This window comes from Cheilinus undulatus, linkage group 9 (assembly GCF_018320785.1).
Source record: "Cheilinus undulatus linkage group 9, ASM1832078v1, whole genome shotgun sequence".
Classification (NCBI taxonomy): domain Eukaryota; kingdom Metazoa; phylum Chordata; class Actinopteri; order Labriformes; family Labridae; genus Cheilinus; species Cheilinus undulatus.
Genome location: NC_054873.1, coordinates 1,105,173 through 1,129,090, shown reverse-complemented (window position 1 = coordinate 1,129,090; position 23,918 = coordinate 1,105,173). Strand labels below are relative to the sequence as shown.

At 41.2% G+C, this 23,918-nt stretch overlaps 1 protein-coding gene across 1 annotated transcript in view; it reads left to right on the top strand.

The window, feature by feature from the left end:
- Positions 1-23,918, top strand: part of dgkzb (diacylglycerol kinase, zeta b) — a 92,148-nt gene that overhangs the window by 60,934 nt on the left and 7,296 nt on the right. Inside the window, exons 2-29 of the mRNA XM_041795987.1 lie at positions 621-729; positions 2,073-2,168; positions 2,916-2,993; positions 3,070-3,126; positions 3,199-3,267; positions 3,356-3,427; positions 5,876-5,992; positions 6,093-6,167; positions 7,351-7,452; positions 7,540-7,622; positions 7,859-7,919; positions 8,033-8,146; positions 8,229-8,369; positions 12,011-12,089; positions 12,222-12,277; positions 12,355-12,417; positions 13,967-14,040; positions 14,317-14,428; positions 14,509-14,708; positions 15,007-15,107; positions 16,121-16,212; positions 16,286-16,355; positions 16,435-16,475; positions 17,759-17,964; positions 18,562-18,651; positions 20,895-20,929; positions 21,432-21,475; positions 21,555-21,675. Of these exons, the coding sequence (XP_041651921.1) occupies positions 621-729; positions 2,073-2,168; positions 2,916-2,993; positions 3,070-3,126; positions 3,199-3,267; positions 3,356-3,427; positions 5,876-5,992; positions 6,093-6,167; positions 7,351-7,452; positions 7,540-7,622; positions 7,859-7,919; positions 8,033-8,146; positions 8,229-8,369; positions 12,011-12,089; positions 12,222-12,277; positions 12,355-12,417; positions 13,967-14,040; positions 14,317-14,428; positions 14,509-14,708; positions 15,007-15,107; positions 16,121-16,212; positions 16,286-16,355; positions 16,435-16,475; positions 17,759-17,964; positions 18,562-18,651; positions 20,895-20,929; positions 21,432-21,475; positions 21,555-21,675 (2,558 nt within the window). The remainder of the gene's footprint in view (positions 1-620; positions 730-2,072; positions 2,169-2,915; positions 2,994-3,069; positions 3,127-3,198; positions 3,268-3,355; positions 3,428-5,875; positions 5,993-6,092; positions 6,168-7,350; positions 7,453-7,539; positions 7,623-7,858; positions 7,920-8,032; positions 8,147-8,228; positions 8,370-12,010; positions 12,090-12,221; positions 12,278-12,354; positions 12,418-13,966; positions 14,041-14,316; positions 14,429-14,508; positions 14,709-15,006; positions 15,108-16,120; positions 16,213-16,285; positions 16,356-16,434; positions 16,476-17,758; positions 17,965-18,561; positions 18,652-20,894; positions 20,930-21,431; positions 21,476-21,554; positions 21,676-23,918) is intronic.

Below are 23,918 nucleotides of genomic sequence, written 5' to 3'. Positions count from 1 at the left end.
ATAAAGATAGTTTATAAAGGAGAAGCTCCATGAACAGGCCGATCATTCCGCTGCAGGCTGACGGCCTCACCATGGAGCTGAAGCTCATTAGCGGCTACGCTAACAAAGACCGTCTGACTCACTGAAACCCTCACAGAGCTGCAGGACCGTTACTAGGCTCCATGAATGAACGCCTGTTTGAGGGCTTCAGTCTCTGGGTGCTTGGACAGGAACAACAGAGACATACTGAGAATAAAACCACAGAGGAGAATAATTAACGGGAACAACTGGACCTGAGAAGGAATAAAACCATCAGACTTAGAGAGAGCAACCAGCCTTATTCCCTCAGTGCTGTCTGACAGGTTTAAATCATACAAGGATAACAGATTTATTCAGTCCAAGTTAAAATAACAGCCTGGATGAAGCTTCTCGGTCTCAAGGGAATTTAAAAAAAAAAAAAAAAGCTGTTTTTTGATAATCATAATTTTTCAAGTATTTTTTGTGGACCTTTAACAAGCAACAGAAGACATAATAATCTGAACACGACTTCAAATGTGACTTTGAATGGTGCCATTTATGAGAAAAAGCCTCTGATCTTGATTCAGTTTCCTCAAAAGCTCTTTTATCCTCTTGTTTTTCAGGAAAGCTTTAGCGAAGTCGGGTCTGCAGAATGTGGGGGGTCAGCCCAACGCTCTGACGTCTGCAGAAGGAGACCAGCCTCAGGAACCCAACAGCATCGTGGACTGGAGCGTGAGTCTCCTTATTTCATTATTTTTCAACAAACTAACACAATACAAATGAAAATGCAATTTCAGCTGAAATAGCGTGAGGATGCTGAGAGCTAAACTGTGAAATAACTGAAAATAGCATGAAAAAAGCCCCGAAAATAGCATAAAATAGATAAATAGCATAAAAATAGCTGAAATAGCTTAAAAAATCTCTAGAAATAGCATTAAATAACTAAATCTTCATAAAGTTTGATCGGTGATTATTAGAAATCTATAGAAGATATCAAAAATGTAAATCATTGCTCAATAGCTGCAGAGTTTGTCTATGTTTTAAAGCAAAAATTACATCTTTATGTGGAAGTGAGCTGAAGTCACAAGTCTTAGAAGTTGAGATTTAGAGGACTCAAAAAGCTGACGCATCTGAAATAAGGTTATTTTAGTTTTAGAAAAAGCTAAAAAGTTCAAAAAGTATAAATAGTAAAAAAAAGTATTATAAATAGCTGAAAAGCACGCAAGAAGCTGAAGAGTGTGATAGTAGAATAGTGAAAATAGCCCAAAGTTATGAGGAGGTAAAGAAAGTGCAGATTTGTGAAATGTTGCCATCTTTTTAACATTGTTCAACAAAGTTAAATATTTAAAAAATTATAAAAATTGGAAATGAGAAAAGATATAGCAGTTGAATGACAAAGAAACTGAATTTTTCTAAAGTTTAAACGGTGTTAATATGACAAAGTATGAAGGAGGAGATGGCGGCGCAGATGAAGAATAATAATAACTAGATCAAAATTGCAATTTCAGCTGAAATTGTGTGGGGATGCTGAGAGCCGAATTGTGAAAGAACTGCTGAAAATAGCCAAAAGCACAAAATAGCTAAAAATAGCATAAAAATTGCATGAAATGGCATAAAAGTAGCTGAAAATGGCATTCAATAGCTAATAAAAGAATAAAAATTGCTGGAAGTAGCCTTAAAATAGCTGAAAATAGCTTAAGAATAGCTGAAAATAGCTGATTTTGGCCTAAAAGTAGCTAAAAATTGCATTCAATGGCTGAAAACGCGTAGAAATAGCTGAAAATAGCATGAAAATAGTTCTATTTTAAAGATTATTAAAGTCAGAAATGAGAAAAGTCATACCAGTCGAATGACAAAGAAACTGAATTTTTTAAAGTTCTAACGGTGTTGATATGACAAAGTATGAAGGAGGAGGTAGCTGGCGCAGAAGGAGAATAATAAACAAAATGGCCAACGCGAATATCAATAATGTGGATGCTTACTCAGCATCCCTACTAAATACAAACCAACCTCTAAGTCCCTCCGTAGGGCTGTCCATAGGTGTTTTTAAGCCTGGCTGCTGTTTCCTGTTGCAGGATAATGCTCAGTTTGGGGACCATATCTGGTTTGAGACCAGCGGTTCTGGAGACTTCTGTTACGTTGGAGAGCAGTACTGCATCGCCAAATCTCTGGTGAGTCACAACGCCCCCTGTGGCTGGAAATATAGGTTTATCTCTGTACTACAGAAGTTTTGAAGTATGTTAAGCTGATTTTTCCAACATTATATTCTCCAACTCATGCTCTTTTAGGATCATTTATCACTCTGAGTCAGAGCTAATACACACATCTATTCATCATTGATCCAACATTTTAACATCCTGCCTCAGTGCTCTAAATGTCTGACTGATCTCACATCTTTAGATGATGATCAGAATTCTCTGATCTTTCTCTGTGGCGTACAAAACTTTCTCTGAGCTCTAAATGTATCACTCCTTTTGGATTTTTGATGGACCAGCCAATAGGAAACAGGCAGAGGATGGACCAGCCAATCTACCTGTTTCCTGTTGGCTAATCAGTCATCTACCTGGTTCCTATTTGTCGGTTCAACAGCAGAAATATGGTTAAGAGCTCAGAGAAAGTTTCGTACACCACATAAGAAATTGTGATAATACAATATCGTATGGTTCCTGATCATAATGTGTTGCATGATACTGCATCATATCACATGACGTTTTTTTGTATTTAGCATTTTTCATATCTTTTTGTCTTTCTAGACAGTTCATTCTCAGTGTTTAACACATCATAGCTTCAGTTAAATTGTAAGAGAAAGACTTCCATAGATAAAGAAACCAGATGTTTTCCTAACTCCTCTCTTTAAAGACCTTCAGCCACCATCAGGAGGAATCATAATAAAATAAACGTTGTGTTTGATGCTGCAGCAAAAGTCCGTAGGGAGGAAGAAATGTGCAGGATGTAAGATCTCAGTCCACACCATGTGTATGGAGCAGCTGGAGAAGGTAAACTCTGGATTAACCGCTGTAATCTGCTGTTTTCCTCCTTCATCGGCTCATGCTCTAACTCGTCTCTGTTCAGATTAATTTCAGGTGTAAGCCGTCGTTCAGGGAACCAGGATCCAGAGCTGTACGAGAGGTACGTTCTAATTTTCCTCAGCTAGAGTGAACACTGACCAAATAAGTGATTACACTATAACTGCTGTTTCAGCCTAACGTGGTGAGACACCACTGGGTCCACAGGAGGCGCCAGACGGGGAAATGTCGACAGTGTGGGAAGGTGAGCTTTAAATGGTCTCTCAGGGCTTTTATTCTGAAAGGATGCACACTCAAAGAGAGAACTGAGTCTTTTATTTTGTCTTCTACAGGGGTTTCAACAGAAGTTTTCATTTCACAGCAAAGAGATCGTCGCCATCAGCTGCTCCTGGTGCAAACAGGCAGTGAGTCACAGAGTTAGACTGCTGGAGAGGGCGATCAATACATCGATTATTGATACATACATTGATTATCTGACGATACATCAATCATCGATCAATACAACAAGTATCAATCAATGCATCGATTGACAATGCGTTGTTAATCAATGCGTCAATTATCAGTGCATCGGTTGTCGAGCGATACATCGATCATTGATCGGTACATCGATTATCAATCGGTGCATTGCTTGATAACTGGTGCATCAGTTGTAAAAAATAAATATCGATACACCGATTATTGATCGATGTGTCGATTACAGATCTGTGCATCAATTAGCAATCAATACATTTATCAACAAATCCATTAAAAAACATCCATCCATCTATCCATCCATCCATCCATCATCCATCCATCATCCATCCATCATCTCATCTACCATCCATCCATCCATCCATCCATCCATCCATCCATCATCTCATCTACCCATCCATCCATCCATCCATCCATCCATCATCTCATCTACCATCCATCCATCCATCCATCCATCCATCCATCCATCATCCATCCATCATCTCATCTACCATCCATCCATCCATCCATCCATCCATCATCCATCCATCATCTCATCTACCCATCCATCCATCCATCATCCATCCATCATCTCATCTACCCATCCATCCATCCATCATCCATCCATCATCTCATCTATCCATCCATCCATCCATCCATCCATCCATCATCCATCCATCATCTCATCTACCCATCCATCCATCCATCATCCATCCATCATCTCATCTACCCATCCATCCATCCATCCATCATCCATCCATCATCTCATCTACCCATCCATCCATCCATCCATCCATCCATCATCCATCCATCATCTCATCTACCCATCCATCCATCCATCATCCATCCATCCATCATCCATCCATCATCTCATCTACCCATCCATCCATCCATCATCCATCCATCATCTCATCTACCCATCCATCCATCCATCCATCCATCATCCATCCATCATCTCATCTACCCATCCATCCATCCATCCATCCATCCATCCATCCATCATCCATCCATCATCTCATCTACCCATCCATCCATCCATCCATCCATCCATCATCCATCCATCATCTCATCTACCCATCCATCCATCCATCATCCATCCATCCATCATCCATCCATCATCTCATCTACCCATCCATCCATCCATCATCCATCCATCATCTCATCTACCCATCCATCCATCCATCCATCCATCCATCCATCCATCATCCATCCATCATCTCATCTACCCATCCATCCATCCATCCATCCATCCATCCATCCATCCATCATCCATCCATCATCTCATCTACCCATCCATCCATCCATCCATCCATCCATCCATCCATCATCCATCCATCATCTCATCTACCCATCCATCCATCCATCCATCCATCCATCCATCCATCCATCCATCCATCATCCATCCATCATCTCATCTACCCATCCATCCATCCATCCATCCATCATCCATCCATCATCTCATCTACCCATCCATCCATCCATCATCCATCCATCATCTCATCTACCCATCCATCCATCCATCATCCATCCATCATCTCATCTATCCATCCATCCATCCATCCATCCATCATCCATCCATCATCTCATCTACCCATCCATCCATCCATCATCCATCCATCATCTCATCTACCCATCCATCCATCCATCCATCATCCATCCATCATCTCATCTACCCATCCATCCATCCATCCATCCATCCATCATCCATCCATCATCTCATCTACCCATCCATCCATCCATCATCCATCCATCCATCATCCATCCATCATCTCATCTACCCATCCATCCATCCATCATCCATCCATCATCTCATCTACCCATCCATCCATCCATCCATCCATCATCCATCCATCATCTCATCTACCCATCCATCCATCCATCCATCCATCCATCATCCATCCATCATCTCATCTACCCATCCATCCATCCATCCATCCATCCATCATCCATCCATCATCTCATCTACCCATCCATCCATCCATCATCCATCCATCCATCATCCATCCATCATCTCATCTACCCATCCATCCATCCATCATCCATCCATCATCTCATCTACCCATCCATCCATCCATCCATCCATCATCCATCCATCATCTCATCTACCCATCCATCCATCCATCCATCCATCCATCCATCCATCATCCATCCATCAACACATCTACCCATCCATCCATCCATCCATCCATCCATCCATCCATCATCCATCCATCATCTCATCTACCCATCCATCCATCCATCCATCCATCCATCATCCATCCATCATCTCATCTACCCATCCATCCATCCATCCATCCATCTACCATCCATCCATCCATCCATCCATCATCCATCCATCCATCCATCTATCCATCATCCATCCATCCATCCATCCTAATGATGTCACTTCCTGTCTGTTTCAGTATCATAACAAGGTGACGTGCTTCATGCTGCAGCAGATTGAGGAGTGCTGTTCTCTGGGAGCTCACGCCGCCGTCATCATCCCTCCAACCTGGATCATCAGAGTCCGAAGAACACAGGTACGTTCAGTCCTTCAGTCTGATCTCCCCAGTCTGCTGTCAATTACTAATCTCTCTAACAGATACGATGATAAATCACTCATGCTGTGTTTGTCTTTAGACGTCTCTGAAGTCGAGTAAAAAGAAGAAAAGGACGTCTCTGAAATGCAACAAGTCAAGCAAGAAGGGATCAGAGGTGGGAATGTATCTTAATGTTAACTTACTCCCTGATAAATCTGAAGATAAGCATGCTCTAGGCCAGGGATCATCAACTACATTTGGACACGGGCCGGCTCTTTCCTATACGGGCACTTTGGGGGCTGATCTCTTAAAAGACCTAAAGGAATTCTTTAAATGGTCACTTGACATATTTTTGTTTAAATATTTTAATTTTAGATTTTAAAATATTTTATTTTTTTCAAATATATATGCAATTATTAGGCTCTAACAGTGAGATTCGTTCTGTTTATCACATCCAGCCATGAGGGGGCGATTGAGATGTTTTAGCTGAATATTCCTGAAGCCAAAAGTTGACATAAAAAATGGCAGTTTTCTCAGGAATAGAGAAATGAATTCGTGTTTTGCAAGCATCATATTTGCTAGTAATGGCTGACAGGTGGTTTTCTGGAAAAAAAAAGAATGAAACATTAAGTCAGTCCTCCTGAAACTGTTTTAACCTTTTACAACATGTTTTCCTCTGCACATGTTCTGAATTTGGTGATGCTCTGTGGGTCAGATGGGAGGATGTGGGGGCCTGATGTGACCCCCGGGCCGCCAGTTGACGATCACTGCTCTTGGCTGTATAATGACTATATGGACAAAAGTATTTGGCCACACCTGTTAGCTATTGAGTTCAGGTGTTCCAGTCAGACCCACAGGTGTATAAGATCCTCACCTGTCCATGCAGTCTCAAACATCTGTGGTTCTAAATGGGTCGTTCTGAAGACAGTGACTTACAGTGCGGTGCTGTGATGATGACACCTTTGCTGTAAGAAGGGTTCACACAGAGTCCTGACCTCAACCCCATCCAGCACCTCTGGGATTAAATGGAACAGAGATTGTGGTCCAGGCCTTCTGGTCCAACATCAGAGCATGACCTCAGAAATGTTCTACCGGATGAATGGACTCACATTCACACAGGAACACTCCAGAAGAGTGGATGCTGTCAGAGCTGCAGCAGAGGGCCAACTCCAGATTAAAGTACATGAATTTGAATGCAATGTCATAACCCCTCTTGGTGGAATGGTCAGATGGCCGAATACTTTTGTCCATATGGTGTATGTTCGACTTACATTCAGTTCCATAGCATGAATGGGTTGATATGTTTTTAATGCTATCTGTCTGTATTCTGGATGTTTCTCTTCTTCTTTGTCTCTCAGGTCCAGGATGGCCGCTGGAAGCCCTTCCTGGTGAAGCCCCTCCCCTCTCAGCTCATGAAGCCTCTGCTGGTGTTTGTGAACCCAAAGAGTGGAGGAAACCAGGTGAGGTTCCTGGTTTATTAGGCTGGTACCCAGTATGGAGGTCTGTACCCTGGTTAAACCTCAGACCCTTTTTTATTTTCTCTTCAGGGGGCAAAGATCATCCAGTCCTTCATGTGGTACCTGAACCCTCGACAGGTGTTTGACTTGACGAAGGGAGGGCCCAGAGAGGGGTAGGAACTCTTGGCTGGTTCATGGCGCCGTTTAAAGGCGTGGTATTTACACCGCCATGTTTAACTGCCTCTGCAGTGATAATCCTTTTAGAGCGTACACGTATGGAAATACTCAGACTGCTGGTATCAAAAAGGACATGTTTGGGGTCCAGTATCTCGTCTGCTCTGCAGGTTTGGTGTAGAGGGTCAGCTTCAGCTTAAATCAGACTCTTTTTTTATCATTCCATCTCTTACAGGTTGGAGCTTTACGCCAAAGTGCCCAACTTGAGGATCCTGGCGTGTGGAGGAGACGGGACGGTGAGTCATACTGTCTGGTATCATGGTCAGCCCACAGGTCTGCTGCTACAGGCCTCAAAGTTAGAGCTCCTAAATGCTAATAAAGGCTAATAAATGCACGTTTGTGTGTTCAGGTGGGCTGGATCTTGTCTGTGCTGGACCAGCTGAAACTCCGCCCTCAGCCCCCCGTGGGAATCCTTCCTCTGGGGACGGGGAACGACCTGGCCAGGACCCTCAACTGGGGAGGGGTGAGATCCGCAAAAACATCTGAAATGCTAAAATCCTTTCCGACATCAAAAATCATCACAAACCCGCCTCCTCTCCTCTCAGGGCTACACAGATGAACCAATCACAAAGATCCTCTCTCACGTCGAGGACGGGAACATCGTCCAGCTGGATCGCTGGAACCTGAACGTGGAGCCGAACACCGAGGCTAGACCTGAGGACCAGGATGAACACCAGACAGATAAGGTCTGAGGGTCACATGATCTGGACTAAGGACGTCCCTAAGTGTCTATTTCTCATTTGGCTAAACGCTCATTTAAATTTGGTTTAACTGACTAGTCTAAAGAGGAGAAAATCCTTAGACAACAGTCAAAGTTCTCACAGGGTCTCTGTTAGCAGCTGCTAATGTTAGCCTGATATATTCTAGGGTGGCTAACATTAGCAGCTAGCTCCGTCAGGCTCTGTTCTTTGCAGATTAATATCATGCTCTGATGTGTGACTTCTTTTCACGTTGGTTGAGTAGTCATACTTGAGATCAACCCTGACACACCACTTTATTTCATTTACGACTAAAAAACAGTCATGTCGGGAGCGCAGATGGTCGTGTGGTTAAAGGCGCTATCCATGTACGCGGGCAGCCTGGGTTCGAATCCGGCCTGTGGCCCTTTACCGCATGTCTCTCCCCACTCTCTTCCCTGTTTCTGAATCTATCCGCTGTCCTTCCTCTGTCAAATAAAGGCATGAAAAAGCCCAAAACTAAATCTAAAAAAAAAAACAAAAAAAACAGTCATGTTCCTGCTACATGCTAGCCGCTAAGCTACTTCTAAGTTTCTCATATTTACCTCCGGTGAAGTGGGAAAGCTCAGACAGGAAGGCAGTGGCCATTAACTAAAGCTACAGCGGCCTCTAGTGGTGGGACGTTCATTACAGTTTAAAGAGCGCAATAGACCAGGATTTAGAGCCGGATTATTGGGACTTTACAGCAAAGACACAGCATGATACAGTAGAAACAGCAGGATTATTGGGACTTTACAGCAAAGACACAGCATGATACAGTAGAAACAGCAGGATTATTGGGACTTTACAGCAAAGACACAGCATGATACAGTAGAAACAGCAGGATTATTGGGACTTTACAGCAAAGATACAGCATGATACAGTAGAAACAGCAGGATTATTGGGACTTTACAGCAAAGATACAGCATGATACAGTAGAAACAGCAGGATTATTGGGACTTTACAGCAAAGATACAGCATGATACAGTAGAAACAGCAGGATTATTGGGACTTTACAGCAAAGATACAGCATGATACAGTAGAAACAGCAGGATTATTGGGACTTTACAGCAAAGATACAGCATGATACAGTAGAAACAGCAGGATTATTGGGACTTTACAGCAAAGATACAGCATGATACAGTAGAAACAGCAGGATTATTGGGACTTTACAGCAAAGACACAGCATGATACAGTAGAAACAGCAGGATTATTGGGACTTTACAGCAAAGACACAGCATGATACAGTAGAAACAGCAGGATTATTGGGACTTTACAGCAAAGACACAGCATGATACAGTAGAAACAGCAGGATTATTGGGACTTTACAGCAAAGACACAGCATGATACAGTAGAAACAGCAGGATTATTGGGACTTTACAGCAAAGATACAGCATGATACAGTAGAAACAGCAGGATTATTGGGATTTTACAGCAAAGATACAGCATGATACAGTAGAAACAGCAGGATTATTGGAACTTTACAGCCAAGATACAGCATGATACAGTAGAAACAGCAGGATTATTGGAACTTTACAGCAAAGATACAGCATGATACAGTAGAAACAGCAGGATTATTGGGACTTTACAGCAAAGATACAGCATGATACAGTAGAAACAGCAGGATTATTGGAACTTTACAGCAAAGATACAGCATGATACAGTAGAAACAGCAGGATTATTGGGACTTTACAGCAAAGATACAGCATGATACAGTAGAAACAGCAGGATTATTGGGATTTTACAGCAAAGATACAGCATGATACAGTAGAAACAGCAGGATTATTGGGACTTTACAGCAAAGATACAGCATGATACAGTAGAAACAGCAGGATTATTGGGACTTTACAGCAAAGATACAGCATGATACAGTAGAAACAGCAGGATTATTGGGACTTTACAGCAAAGACAGCATGATACAGTAGAAACAGCAGGATTATTGGGACTTTACAGCAAAGATACAGCATGATACAGTAGAAACAGCAGGATTATTGGGACTTTACAGCAAAGATACAGCAAGATACAGTAGAAACAGCAGGATTATTGGGACTTTACAGCAAAGACACAGCATGATACAGTAGAAACAGCAGGATTATTGGGATTTTACAGCAAAGATACAGCATGATACAGTAGAAACAGCAGGATTATTGGAACTTTACAGCAAAGATACAGCATGATACAGTAGAAACAGCAGGATTATTGGGACTTTACAGCAAAGATACAGCATGATACAGTAGAAACAGCAGGATTATTGGGACTTTACAGCAAAGATACAGCATGATACAGTAGAAACAGCAGGATTATTGGGACTTTACAGCAAAGACACAGCATGATACAGTAGAAACAGCAGGATTATTGGGACTTTACAGCAAAGATACAGCATGATACAGTAGAAACAGCAGGATTATTGGGACTTTACAGCAAAGATACAGCATGATACAGTAGAAACAGCAGGATTATTGGGACTTTACAGCAAAGATACAGCATGATACAGTAGAAACAGCAGGATTATTGGGACTTTACAGCAAAGACACAGCATGATACAGTAGAAACAGCAGGATTATTGGAACTTTACAGCATGATACAGTAGAAACAGCAGGATTATTGGGACTTTACAGCAAAGATACAGCATGATAGAGTAGAAACAGCAGGATTATTGGGACTTTACAGCAAAGACACAGCATGATACAGTAGAAACAGCAGGATTATTGGGATTTTACAGCAAAGATACAGCATGATACAGTAGAAACAGCAGGATTATTGGGATTTTACAGCAAAGAAACAGCATGATACAGTAGAAACAGCAGGATTATTGGGATTTTACAGCAAAGACACAGCATGATACAGTAGAAACAGCAGGATTATTGGGACTTTACAGCAAAGAAACAGCATGATAGAGTAGAAACAGCAGGATTATTGGGATTTTACAGCAAAGATACCGCATGATACAGTAGAAACAGCAGGATTATTGGGACTTTACAGCAAAGATACCGCATGATACAGTAGAAACAGCAGGATTATTGGGATTTTACAGCAAAGATACAGCATGATACAGTAGAAACAGCAGGATTATTGGGATTTTACAGCAAAGATACAGCATGATACAGTAGAAACAGCAGGATTATTGGGACTTTACAGCAAAGATACAGCATGATACAGTAGAAACAGCAGGATTATTGGGACTTTACAGCAAAGATACAGCATGATACAGTAGAAACAGCAGGATTATTGGAACTTTACAGCAAAGATACCGCATGATACAGTAGAAACAGCAGGATTATTGGGACTTTACAGCAAAGATACAGCATGATACAGTAGAAACAGTGGGATTATTGGGACTGGAGAATTAGAACAGTGTTACAGAATGATATGATATGATTCATTACAAACTGGTTCAGTGGTATATGATTATGGGGACTTCGCCAAAGATACAACAGGATTCACTGTGATGGTACGATTAGATGATCGGGACTCCAGACCAGACTTGAGACCTGTTAGTGCTTTGTTAACCAGTTACTTTGTCTCACCTCAAAGTGTTTAACAGGAGTTTATCCAATCAGGAACCTTCTCACATCTCTGTTTCCTGATGGTTTCTGCTCTCTGTGTCTCAGCTTCCCATCGATGTCTTCAACAACTACTTCAGTCTGGGCTTCGATGCTCACGTCACACTGGGCTTCCATGAATCCAGAGGTCAGAACACACACGATGACAAACCAGGAGCATCCCCTCCTCATGTCCTCTTCAGTGTTTTACTATTTTGACATCCAGAATCAGAAACGTGGCGTGCTGCTGATGTTGAATATTTCTGATGTTTTCTTTCAGAGGCGAATCCAGAGAAGTTCAACAGTCGCTTCAGGAATAAAATGTTCTATGCAGGGGTGAGTGACCACTCTTTTTCTTTATTCAGACCTGAAATCTTTGTTAGAGCTGTTAATATACGTGTTTGTTTTTCCAGACGGCGTTCTCAGACTTCCTCAGCGGGAGCTCCAAAGATCTCGCCAAACACATCAGAGTGGTGGTGAGTAGAAGGTTCCAGTCTTCCTCTTTGGGTCAGGACTGAAGTGTTTTAATAAAACATCTCATTAAGATCATTTAGACTCAAACTACAGATGGGATATGAGTTATAGGAGTGAAGGGAGTGGTCGTTTTAATGCCACTCTCATTATTATAAAGAAAAGTCAGTACAGTGGGGATTTAAAGTGTTTCAGGAATAGAAATATTTAATTTTTATTACCATTGTTTTCTTATTAACTGCTCAGGTTTGCTTTGGTATCATAAATATAATTATATCATCACATAAAGGTGAAAATATCTTAGTTTAAAATATGTTTCAGAGAAATTTAACAGTGAAGAGCTCAGCAGAGATTAAACTCTCTCGTATTCTCAAAGTGTCTAGATCAAGGTTACTCAACCAAAGAGCCAGATTATTTAAAAATACCTTTGCAAGAGCCACAGTCTAAGTGGTGAAGTGTCAATTAAAATAAGTTAAAGGTGGCAAAAATGGTCAAAAAGCAGCAAACGCTAGGAGAAACGTGGCATAAAAAAGGCAGAAAGTGGCAAAAATGGGTGGGAAGGGACCAAAAAATAGGTTAAAGGTGGCAAAAAATTGTCAAAAATGGCAAAAGTCTGAGAAAAGGTGGGAAAATGGGTAAAAAGTGGCATTCAATTGCAACAAGCAGCTTAAATGGGAAAGAAGTGCCAAAAATAGGCAAAAAGGGGGCAAACACTTGGGGTACAGTGGCAAAAAAAGGGGAGAACGTGGAAAAATGGGTGAGAAACAGCAAAAAAATGACTTACAGGTGGCAAAAATGGTCCAAAAGTGGCACCAACGTGGAAAAAAGGTTGGGGAAAAGTGACTAAAAAGGTCAAAAAGCAGCAAACGCTGGGAGAGACGTGGCATTAAAAGGGCAGAAAGTGGCAAAAATGGGTGGGAAGGGACCAAAACATAGGTTAAAGGTGGCAAAAACATTTTCAAAAAGTGGCAAAAATCTGAGAAAAGGTGGGAAAATGGGTGAAAAGTGGCATTTTTAATTGCAACAAGCAGCTTAAATGGGCAAGTGATGAAAAGGGTAAAAATGGGGCAAACGTTGCAAAAAGCAGGATAAAAGTGTCAAAAAGAAGTGTGAAAAATGGGAATAATATTTCAAATGAAGACATAAAAGAGCCACATGTGGCTCCAGAGCCATGCGTTCTGGTCTAGGACCAGTGGAGCACAGGTCAGCTGATCCTGCAGGCTGACACCCTGGTATTTAACCGCAGACTTTAGATTTTGTTATTCAGTAGGCTGAACTTCTCTCCTTTCTCTGATTACACATGTGATGCTGCATGAAATGTGCTGAAGGAGGATTTAAGTCAATATTTCACTGAAGCATTCCCACAACATCAGAAATGACCAAAATAACTTCCAGATTATGCACAACTCCTCAGAGATAATTGAAGTCTGCAGACTCCTGATGTATGTTCACTGACATTCAGAGGATGAGAAAGTTAACAGCTGTAAAAATGCATGAATAATGCTGAACTTTATGTCAAAAGAAGCTTTCTAACCTTCTCCTGTGTCTCTCCAGTGTGACGGCACTGATCTGACTGCCAAAGTCCAGGAGTTAAAGCTGCAGTGTCTCCTCTTCCTCAACATCCCCAGGTACGCAGAGCCAGGACGGGAAACTAAACAACTTTTTAAATCTAAATATTCAAACATTACTCTTCATTAAGTGTCAGACCTCTGGCTTTCTACTAGGTTAGACTGGGTTAGGCTCCTCCCCCTTTAAAACAGTAGAAACTCTCCTGTGATCTGACTAACTTTTATGATCTTTAATTGATCAGATTGTCTGATAAACTCAGACTCAGTACGGTCCGCTGTTATTAAAACCACGCAGCATCGGTACAGTTGTAGCGCTAACAGGTGAGTGTTCCTCAGGTACTGTGCAGGCACGATGCCGTGGGGTCACCCCAGCGAGCACCAGGACTTTGAGCCTCAGCGCCACGATGACGGCTGCATCGAGGTCATCGGCTTCACCATGACCAGCCTGGTGAGTCCCCTGCCGTGTTTGTCTATCTGTGTATTATTTCATTTTATCTGTATTAATGTGTGTTTCTTCTCTGTTTCCAGGCGACTCTGCAGGTGGGCGGTCACGGCGAGCGGCTCCATCAGTGTAAAGAGGCGACCCTGACCACCTTCAAGTCCATCCCAATGCAGGTGGATGGTGAGCCGTGTAAACTAGCGCCCTCTATCATCCACATCAACCTGAGGAACCAGGCTAACATGGTGCAGAAGGCCAAGAGGAGGATCTCCATGCCTCACCTCAATGAGTATTTAACATTATATTTACTAATATTTAAATTTATACTGGATATTAAAGAAATAAACCTCCAAGCCTCACCTCAAGGAGTAATACAATTATTATTATTATAATTAATATTTATATTTATACTGGTAATTATAGCAGGATCTTAGCTAAGAACACTGGGACCAACACCTGAGAGCTGATATGACTCATGCTGAACTCGAGGAGCTCGATTCAGACTTAATAAATCAGGATCTTATTTCTATAACTGATGTCCTGTTCGTAATAAACTGATAATTATTTTTCCGTCCTTGTTTGTGCAGTCAGCAGCCGATCCCGGAGAAGCTTCAGATCCGAGTGAACAGGATCAGCATGGCGGCGTATGAAGCTCTGCACTACGACAAAGACCAGCTGAAGGAGGCCTGTGAGTGACTAAAGGGTTAAAGATTCAATACCAAACATTAAAGATGGCGGTTTTATGTCAGGGACCCAGACCTGGACCTGGACCTGGGTTTAGGGACCTTTAACCCTCAAGAGCGTGTCAGCGTAATAAAGACTGTCTCAACTTTTTTGGTAAAGACCAGTGACTCAGTTTCTTTGACTTTTTCAGATTTTGTACTTTTGATTTGTTTACCGGGATACCAGTAATATATTTTCTTATTTTAATTAGCGCAGAAATGTAAGCTAACACTTTATTTCAGTGGGCCTGAGAGTATTACAGTAATGAGTGCTGATTATCTAATAACTCCTCAAGAATATGGTGGTAACTAGATCAAAGTTGCAGTTTAAACTGAAAGTGTGTGGGGATGCTGAGAGCTGAATCGTGGAAGACCTGCTAAAAATAGCCAAAAGCACAAAAAGTAGCTGAAAATAGCATAAAAATAGCATAAAATGGCATAGATAAAATGGCATTCAGTAGTTCAAAAAAGAATAAAAATAGCTGAAAGTAGCCTAAAATAGCTGAAAGTAGCCTAAAATAAGCTGAAAATAGCCTAAAAGTAGCTGAAAGTAGCCTAAAATAGCTGATTTTGGCCTAAAAGTAGCTGAACATTGCATTCAGTGGCTGAAAAAGCATAGAAATAGCTGAAGATAGCATGAAAATAGCCATATTTTAAAAATTATAGAAGTAAGAGCTGCAGAGGAGACGCCTGACTCCTGCAGGATGACGGTGAATCTCTAAAATAATAGAATCATTCAGAAAAAAAGATATGAATTCTGCCTTTTATTTAAAAATTGAAATATAAGATTTTTTGAATTTATTTTATAAAAACAGAGAGAAAAAAAATGTAAGCTCTAACATAAAAGCAGAATAAGTCCTTCTTAATGGCCCTTTTGGGCCTCCGTAGCCAACCTCCTACAGCTCTAGATCAGATTAAGGGACCGGATCAGGGACCGGCGTGTTGTTGGTTCAGTCTGACATGTGGTCTCTTTCCTCAGCGACGCCGCTCGGTGTGATCACCGTCCCCGGAGACAGTGACCTGGAGACCTGCCGCCTGCTGATTGAGCGTCTCCATGACGACCAGGACCAGGTGATTTAGGAGTAAATAAAAGTCTCAGAAACCTCATGCTGCAGATTTCTCATGTTTCTGCTCGCTCCTTCAGGACGGCGAGGAGATGAGGGGAGAGAGCGTGTCGGCTCAGAAACTCTCTATGAAGTGGTGTTTCCTCGACTGTGAGTCACACACACATTTATATACAGGTAAAATAATTATAAACACACACACACACTGAAGCAGGATGCTTTATTTCAGGTACGACTGCAGATCGTTTCTACAGGATCGACCGCGCTCAGGTGAGATGCTCCTCTACACCTGGAGACAAACACTAAACCCTGATTTAAGCCAACACTTTCAAACATTCTGGATTCATTTTAGAGACGATATTGCGCAGCAGATGCCCCAGAGCAGTGATACCCAACGTGTGGCTCTGGAGCCACTTGTGGCTTTTTTATGTCTTAAGTTGAAATATTATTCCCCCAGAAAACCTTAAAAAGGGAAACTTTGACCTAAGAAATTAGTCACATTAATCCGTTTGTTTCCCAGACTTATACAGAGAGCTTTAATTGTCCCATTTTTTGCCACGTTTATCCCACTTTTGCCCATTTCACCATTTTTTGCCACTTTTCACCCAACTGAGCTAACTTTACCGTTAAAAAACACTTTTTTCCTACTTTTTTGCCCACTTTTCACCATTTTTTGCCACTTTTTGCCCGTTTAAGCTGCCTTTTGCCATTGAGTACCCCTTTTTTCCCATTTTTATGCCCATTTTTGCCACTTTTTTCTGACACTTTTTTTTCCCATTTTTGCCACTTCTGTCCTATATTTGCCCTTTTTCACCATTTTGTGCCCATTTTCACCCAGCTGAGCTACCTTTAGTGTTAAAAAACTCTTTTTCCTACTTTTTTGCCCATTTTTGCAACTTCTTTTTGTCACTTTTATCCCGTTTGTGCCCTGGTTTCCTGCTCTTGACTGCCTTTTGCCCGTTTAAGTAACTTTTCTCATTTTTTGTCACATTTTTGCCACTGTTTGACAATTTTTGCTCTCTTTAACTTATTTTTATTACTAGTTCCAGACATTTCTGCCTCTTTTAAGCACTTAGATTATGGCTCTTGCAAAGGTATTTTTCAACAGTTTGGCTCTTTGGTTGAGCAGGGTTGAGTAACACTGCCCTAGAGTTTATCCTCAGCTGCAGCAGATCATCAGCTTTTATCATAGTGCTTTTTACCTTTTACATTTTTCACTGACATCAACCTGAGCAGAAAAATAAATGTTCTATCTTCCAGTCATTATTTTCCTCACATGATAAATAGAAGTGTCCTTGTTTATCAGGTTAGTCATTAAAGTTTGGTTCTATATCTAAAAATAGAATCTCCAACCTTGAATCTAAAACAGCAGGTAGAAGAATAATCTGGAATAATCACAGAGGAATGAAGCACAAAGACACAAAAGTCAAAAACAGAATATTTAGTCTCTCCAGTGTCAGATAATAAAGTGTCCTGATATTCTCATGACCGGGGCTCTCGGTGAGGAACGTCCCGTCTCTGCTTCAAACATTAAACTCTACTCCCTCCTCCAGGAACACCTGAACTACGTCACAGAGATCTGCCAGGACGAGCTCTACATCCTGGACCCGGAGCTGGTCCTCAAAGAGACGGTGGGGACCTCTCCGGGGATGCCCGACCTGGTGGACTCTGAGGGACACGCCGAGCAGCAGAGACAGTTCGCCTTCCCGTGCTCGCCGTCCTCGCCCACCACGCCGTCCTCGTCCTCCACCACACCCAGGTGAGGAACATTTACGAATCAGACCATTTAACCCTCTTAAATCCTTTATTCCTGAACAGACTCGCTCTGTTGACAGGAGCTCTGTGAACCTGATGGAAACTTTAAGACAGGTTTATATCGGTCTCAGAGGTCCCCAAAACATGGCTGTGAAGTTCAGAGCTGAAAAACACTCCAGTACTGATTTCTGCATGTCTAAAAACCCCTCTGTTTCAGCCCTGCTCAGAACCAGCTGCTTCTGAGTCTGTAGCTTTAAATGTTAATGAGCTGTCTGACTCCGCCCCTGACCACACCCCTCTCAGGAAATAAATGTGGCGAAATGGATGTGGCTCTCCTGACAGAGGAGGATCAGGAGAGGAGGGTGGAACTTTCTTCCAAGTTAGGATGGCCAACCGAACCTGGGGGCGGGGCTAACTCCCCACATCATGAGGGAAAATCTGAGAACGGCATATTTCAGCACACATTTTCTGAGAGGTGGAGAAGGGGAGGCGGGGAGTCTGGTTCTTGGAAAAAGTGATTTTTGCATAATACATCCTCTTCAAACCCTCTGAGCTGTGATTAAAGAGGAATAACGTCTCTGTGTCGGTGTGTTTGTGTCAGGGCGAGGGAGTGTCAGAGGAAGAGGATCTCCAGTGACAGCTCAGTGGCCGACGTTCTCTCTGAGAGCTCGTCAAAGACCGCCCTCTGCAGGTAGAACCAAGAACATGTAGAACTCATGAGGTCAGACCCTCACAGTAGTGATAACAGATAAATCCTGCGGTCTAGACCTACCTCAGACCTGAAGGAACACTGAGCTTCATCTCATCAGACTACACAGCTGTGTCTGCTTCTCTGCATGGTGACGGTGTTTCATGTTCACTCTGTAAATACAGTTTAGTCTGTATAAGTACATACGTGTGGTTTATACTCAGAGGTGGGCACAGTTCAGCTCTTTATGTCTTTTTTTAAACATTATTCAACCAGAAAACCTTTATAAAGGGAAACTATGACCTCAGAAATGACCCATTACAAGTCACATTAATCAGTTAGAAATCCCCACATTAATACAGTTGGCTTTAATTTTCAGTCTTTATTTTTTTCTGTACATGTCCACTGCCCTTATTTGCAATTTTGCCCTTTTTTCATTTTTTTTTGTGACTATTGATCAATTTTTACTGCTTTAAGCCCACTTTTGCCATCTCTTTTTGCCCATTTTTACTACTTCCATCCCATTTTTGCAACCAGTGTTTTGCCTCTTTTATCCTGCTTTTTGCTGATTGAATTTTTTTCTTTTTTGACATTTTGTGCCACTTTTTGCCCATTTAAGCTGCACTTTGCTATTAAATGCCACAGTTTTTACCATTCTTGCCACTCTTTGCAATGTTTTTTCTGCTTTTCCCCACATTTTTGCCCATTTTAGTCACTTTTACACTCATTTTTTTGCCATGTTTTTCTGCTTTTCCCCACATTTTTGCCATTTTAGTCACTTCTGCACTCATTTTTTCCATGTTTTTCTGCTTTTTCCCACATTTTTGCCATTTTAGTCACTTTTTTAGTCACTTTTATAGCCATTTTATGCCCTTTTTGCTGTGTTTTGACCACTTCCTCACATTTTTGCCATTTTAGTCACTTTTGCACTCATTTTTGCCATGTTTTTCTACTTTTCCCCACATTTTTGCCCATTTTAGTCACTTTTACATTCGTTTTTTTGCCATGTTTTTCTGCTTTTCCCCACATTTTTGCCAATTTTAGTCACTTTTACACTAATTTTTACCATGTTTTTTCTGCTTTTCCCCACATTTTTGCCCATTTTGGTCACTTTTGCACTCATTTTTGCCATGTTTTTCTGCTTTTTCCCACATTTTTGCCATTTTAGTCACTTTTTTAGTCACTTTTATAGCCATTTTATGCCTTTTTTGCTGTGTTTTGACCACTTCTTCACATTTTTGCCCATTTTAGTCTCTCTTGCACTCTTTTTTTGCTGTTATTGCCGTTTTTTGGCCATTTTTGCCCCGTTCTGCCCTATTCTGCCACTTTCTCCCTGTTTTTCCACTTTTCACCCCTTTTTGCCTTTCTATGCCTACTTTGCCCCTTGTTGCCACTTTTTTGCTGCTGTTTGACCATTATTTGCCACCTTGTTAATATTTTTCTAGCCACTTTTTCAGTTTTTGCCCCTTTAACCACTTACACTGTGGCTCTTCCTGTGGCATTTTTCAACCATCTGGCTCTTTGGTGGAGCAGGGTTGAAGAGCTCAGTGAAAATCTTTGAAAAGGAGGCAGTTTAGAGACCAAAGACCAGTTTTTGCAGCAATAATGACTCCATAGGTGTGTGCCCAGCTCTGATATACACATGTATGACATTTACATGTTTGTCTGAAGGTAACACGGCTGACTCAGAGATTCTGATGTTAACCAATCACAGACCTCTGCTGTTACCTCCTAGTCCCACATGTACACGTGTGTCTGTAGTACTGCTGTACCGTGGTCTGATCATGTTTACCTGTACCGTGGTCTGATCATGTTTACCTGTACCGTGGTCTGATCATGTTTACCTGTACCGTGGTCTGATCATGTTTACCTGTACCGTGGTCTGATCATGTTTACCTGTACCGTGGTCTGATCATGTTTACCTGTACCGTGGTCTGATCATGTTTACCTGTACCGTGGTCTGATCCTGTTTACCTGTACCGTGGTCTGATCATGTTTACCTGTACCGTGGTCTGATCATGTTTACCTGTACCGTGGTCTGATCATGTTTACCTGTACCGTGGTCTGATCATGTTTACCTGTACCGTGGTCTGATCATGTTTACCTGTACCGTGGTCTGATCATGTTTACCTGTATCGTGGTCTGATCATGTTTACCTGTCCTCATGGTTCGTCTGTTTATATTATAGTGATACAGATGTTTTTACCTGTTTCTGTCTAAAGTTTTATTCCTCCTTCCTCTAACAGTCCTTCCAGTGCTACCTCACACGACCCAGAAAAAGGTACATTTTCTCCTACTGGAACACAGGGACAGAGTAAAGTGACTGATGTGGATAGAAACATGTATTTATGAATCAGATATGGTAAAAGTCTGCTGTAGGAAAGGCCGGTGTAACGCCGGAGGTGACCTGGACTTTCATACCCGGGTGTGAGCCTGATTGTGGTCTTTATATATTTAGGATTTGGCATTTACATGACAAATGACCACAATTACCACAAACATGATTACTATCATTATTACAGCTAATCCTTCAGTAATACTGCCATATTTCTGCATTCTTACTTTTTTAAATGCTAATGCATTATGGGTAATTACCACCCTATTAGATTACTAGATAACTAAACTTATTGATGTGAAAAGACAATGTTATTAGGGCTCGCTGTAATCAAGAAAAAGTCTGTTTTTTTCTCTAAAAGAACAAAATCTAAGAACACTAGAGGGCGCTCTTGAGCATATCTGAGTCTAAATGATTAGTTTTGATAAATGAAATGTTTATTTTTCAGATGCTGAGTTAATAAACTGCATCAAGACTGAAGACCTGAACAGAGTGAGTGTAAAATCTGAATATTTCACTCTTTATTTTAAACTTTAAAGTCACTTCTGTCTCCTCTGTTGTTGTTATAAAGCTGACGGAGCTGCACCAGCAGGGGGCGGACCTGCTGCTGCAGGACGCCGCCGGCTGCACGCTGCTGCATCATGCCGTGGAGGTCGGCAGCAAAGAAATCCTCAAGTACCTCATCGACAACGGTGAGAGAGTCAGAGGCGCTCAGATACCCTGAGGAATATCATCAGATGACACATGAGGGAACAGATATCACCTGCAGCAGCACATTCTCTCTGTCCATCAGTCCTCTGCTCGCTAAACTTCTCCCACAACACTTTTATTTTCATGGTTGGGATTTTCTCTCTGATCCTGATTCAACAAATACAGAAAAACCTCAATAACTGAAAGGAAAAGGGTTAAAACATCCCTGATATATGTCCTATAACCCCGGTGTTTGTCACCTTTCCTCCAGTTTCCCCTCCTGCTTTATCAGGCTGTTCCCTTATATGACCAGTGGAGGGCGCTGTAAGCAGAACTCAGAGCTGTAGGAGGACTGATCAAACATCCTGAAAACACGTCATAATAGACAACAAAAATAGTGTTTTAATACTCTAAAATGACTGATCTTTCCTCGTTTTGTGACCGTAGAATGACAGATTTATTCAGTCTGCAGGGCTGAGAAAAGGAAAGTAACTGGTTGTTATTCATGCACTTCCATACAGATGAAAAATAACTTCTTTTGTATTTCTATTTTTAATTGTTGACTACCATTATACCACATTTATTATTAAGGGTTTCTACTGTTGATGAAGAAGAATATTCATATAAAACTGTATGTGGAAGTCAACAGAAACATTTCTGTTAACTTCTCTCTTCTGTAGGGCTTTTGGATTGGAGTTATAGACCTAAATAAAGACGTGAAAGCTGAGTTTCAGAGTAACTTTCCCACGATGCACCTGTGTATAATTCTATAGAAATGTTCAGCATTTATCCAGGAGTCTGACCTGTTTCAACGATGATGCGTGTTCATATGGTCATGTATGTGAAGCATGTTAAACCTCCCTGCAGCGTGGAACATTCCGACATCATAATGATCAGCTGTTAGAGAGCTGATGGTGGTTTTAGGATGATTGATCGGTTTGAACTCTCTGCTCTGACAGGATGAAGGAACTCTGTGATCATGACTGTGAGTTTCTGGTTTGATCAGTTTTACAGGTTTTTATTTAAATCAAGATTCCCTGTTCAGTCTTTCACAGTCGTGCAAAAATATCAGCTACAGCATCCATCCTTAACCCTTTCAGGGTCCCGGGGACATTCTACAAATGCAAACATACCAAACACAAGGATGAATTATTCACTTCCACATTTTTATTCCAGTACAAATGCAGTTTTCAGACATTAATGTAACTGGGAACACATTTATAAAGTACAATTAAAAAGCCACTACCATTCATTTTAACCAGACATCTGCAAAGTCAGCCCAGTTTTCTTTTATATTTTCATCTATTTAGATTTTAAATATGTCCATTCAGCCATCAGAGAGCTCTCAGCTAGAATAACGATGAAAGATGGTGGACAGAGATGTCCTCCAGGGCTTAGTTCTTATTTTTAATGAAGACTGATCAGTAAAAATGGCTCTCTATGGTGTATTTTCTAAACATTAACCTATCCATCCATCTGACCTCAGACTGCACCTCTGATCTGGATTATTTAAAAAGAGCAGGTCCTCAGCTCCCAAATAGCTCTTCAATTTGGTACTTTTTTTTTTTTTTAATAAAAACAACAAAAATGTAAAAAAAAAAAGGGAGAAACGTCTAACAGGAGCCAGATCTTGAAACTGGCTCACCCATCCCAACTTAGTTGTAATTTGTCATCTTGAATTGAGTTGTCATTTCTTTGTCATTATTAGAATACAGAAACACCACCAGTCTTCCCTCATGTTGACTTTCCTTTGTTGGCAACTTTTGGAAAAGTTGGTAGAACTGGCCAGGAGCCAGTGGCTCCGGGCCCTTCACAAGCTGCCAACTATCTGGATAAAAGCCCCCAACATCCCCAGCTTCACCAACACTCCACCCTTGGCTTGATAATGTTGTTTAAAAATGTATGAAACATTCCACCCTTTCCCTTGGAGATGATATTCCTTAAAGCTTAAAAACATACCACCCTTGCCTTTAAAGATTATATTATTTAAAGCTTTTAAAAACATTCCACCATTGCCTTTGAAGATGATATTCTTTAAAGCTTTTAAAAACATTCCACCCTTGCCTTTAAAGATTATATTATTTAAAGCTTTTAAAAACATTCCACCATTGCCTTTGAAGATGATATTCTTTAAAGCTTTTAAAAACATTCCACCCTTGCCTTTAAAGATTATATTATTTAAAGCTTTTAAAAACATTCCACCATTGCCTTTGAAGATGATATTATTTAAAGCTTTTAAAAACAT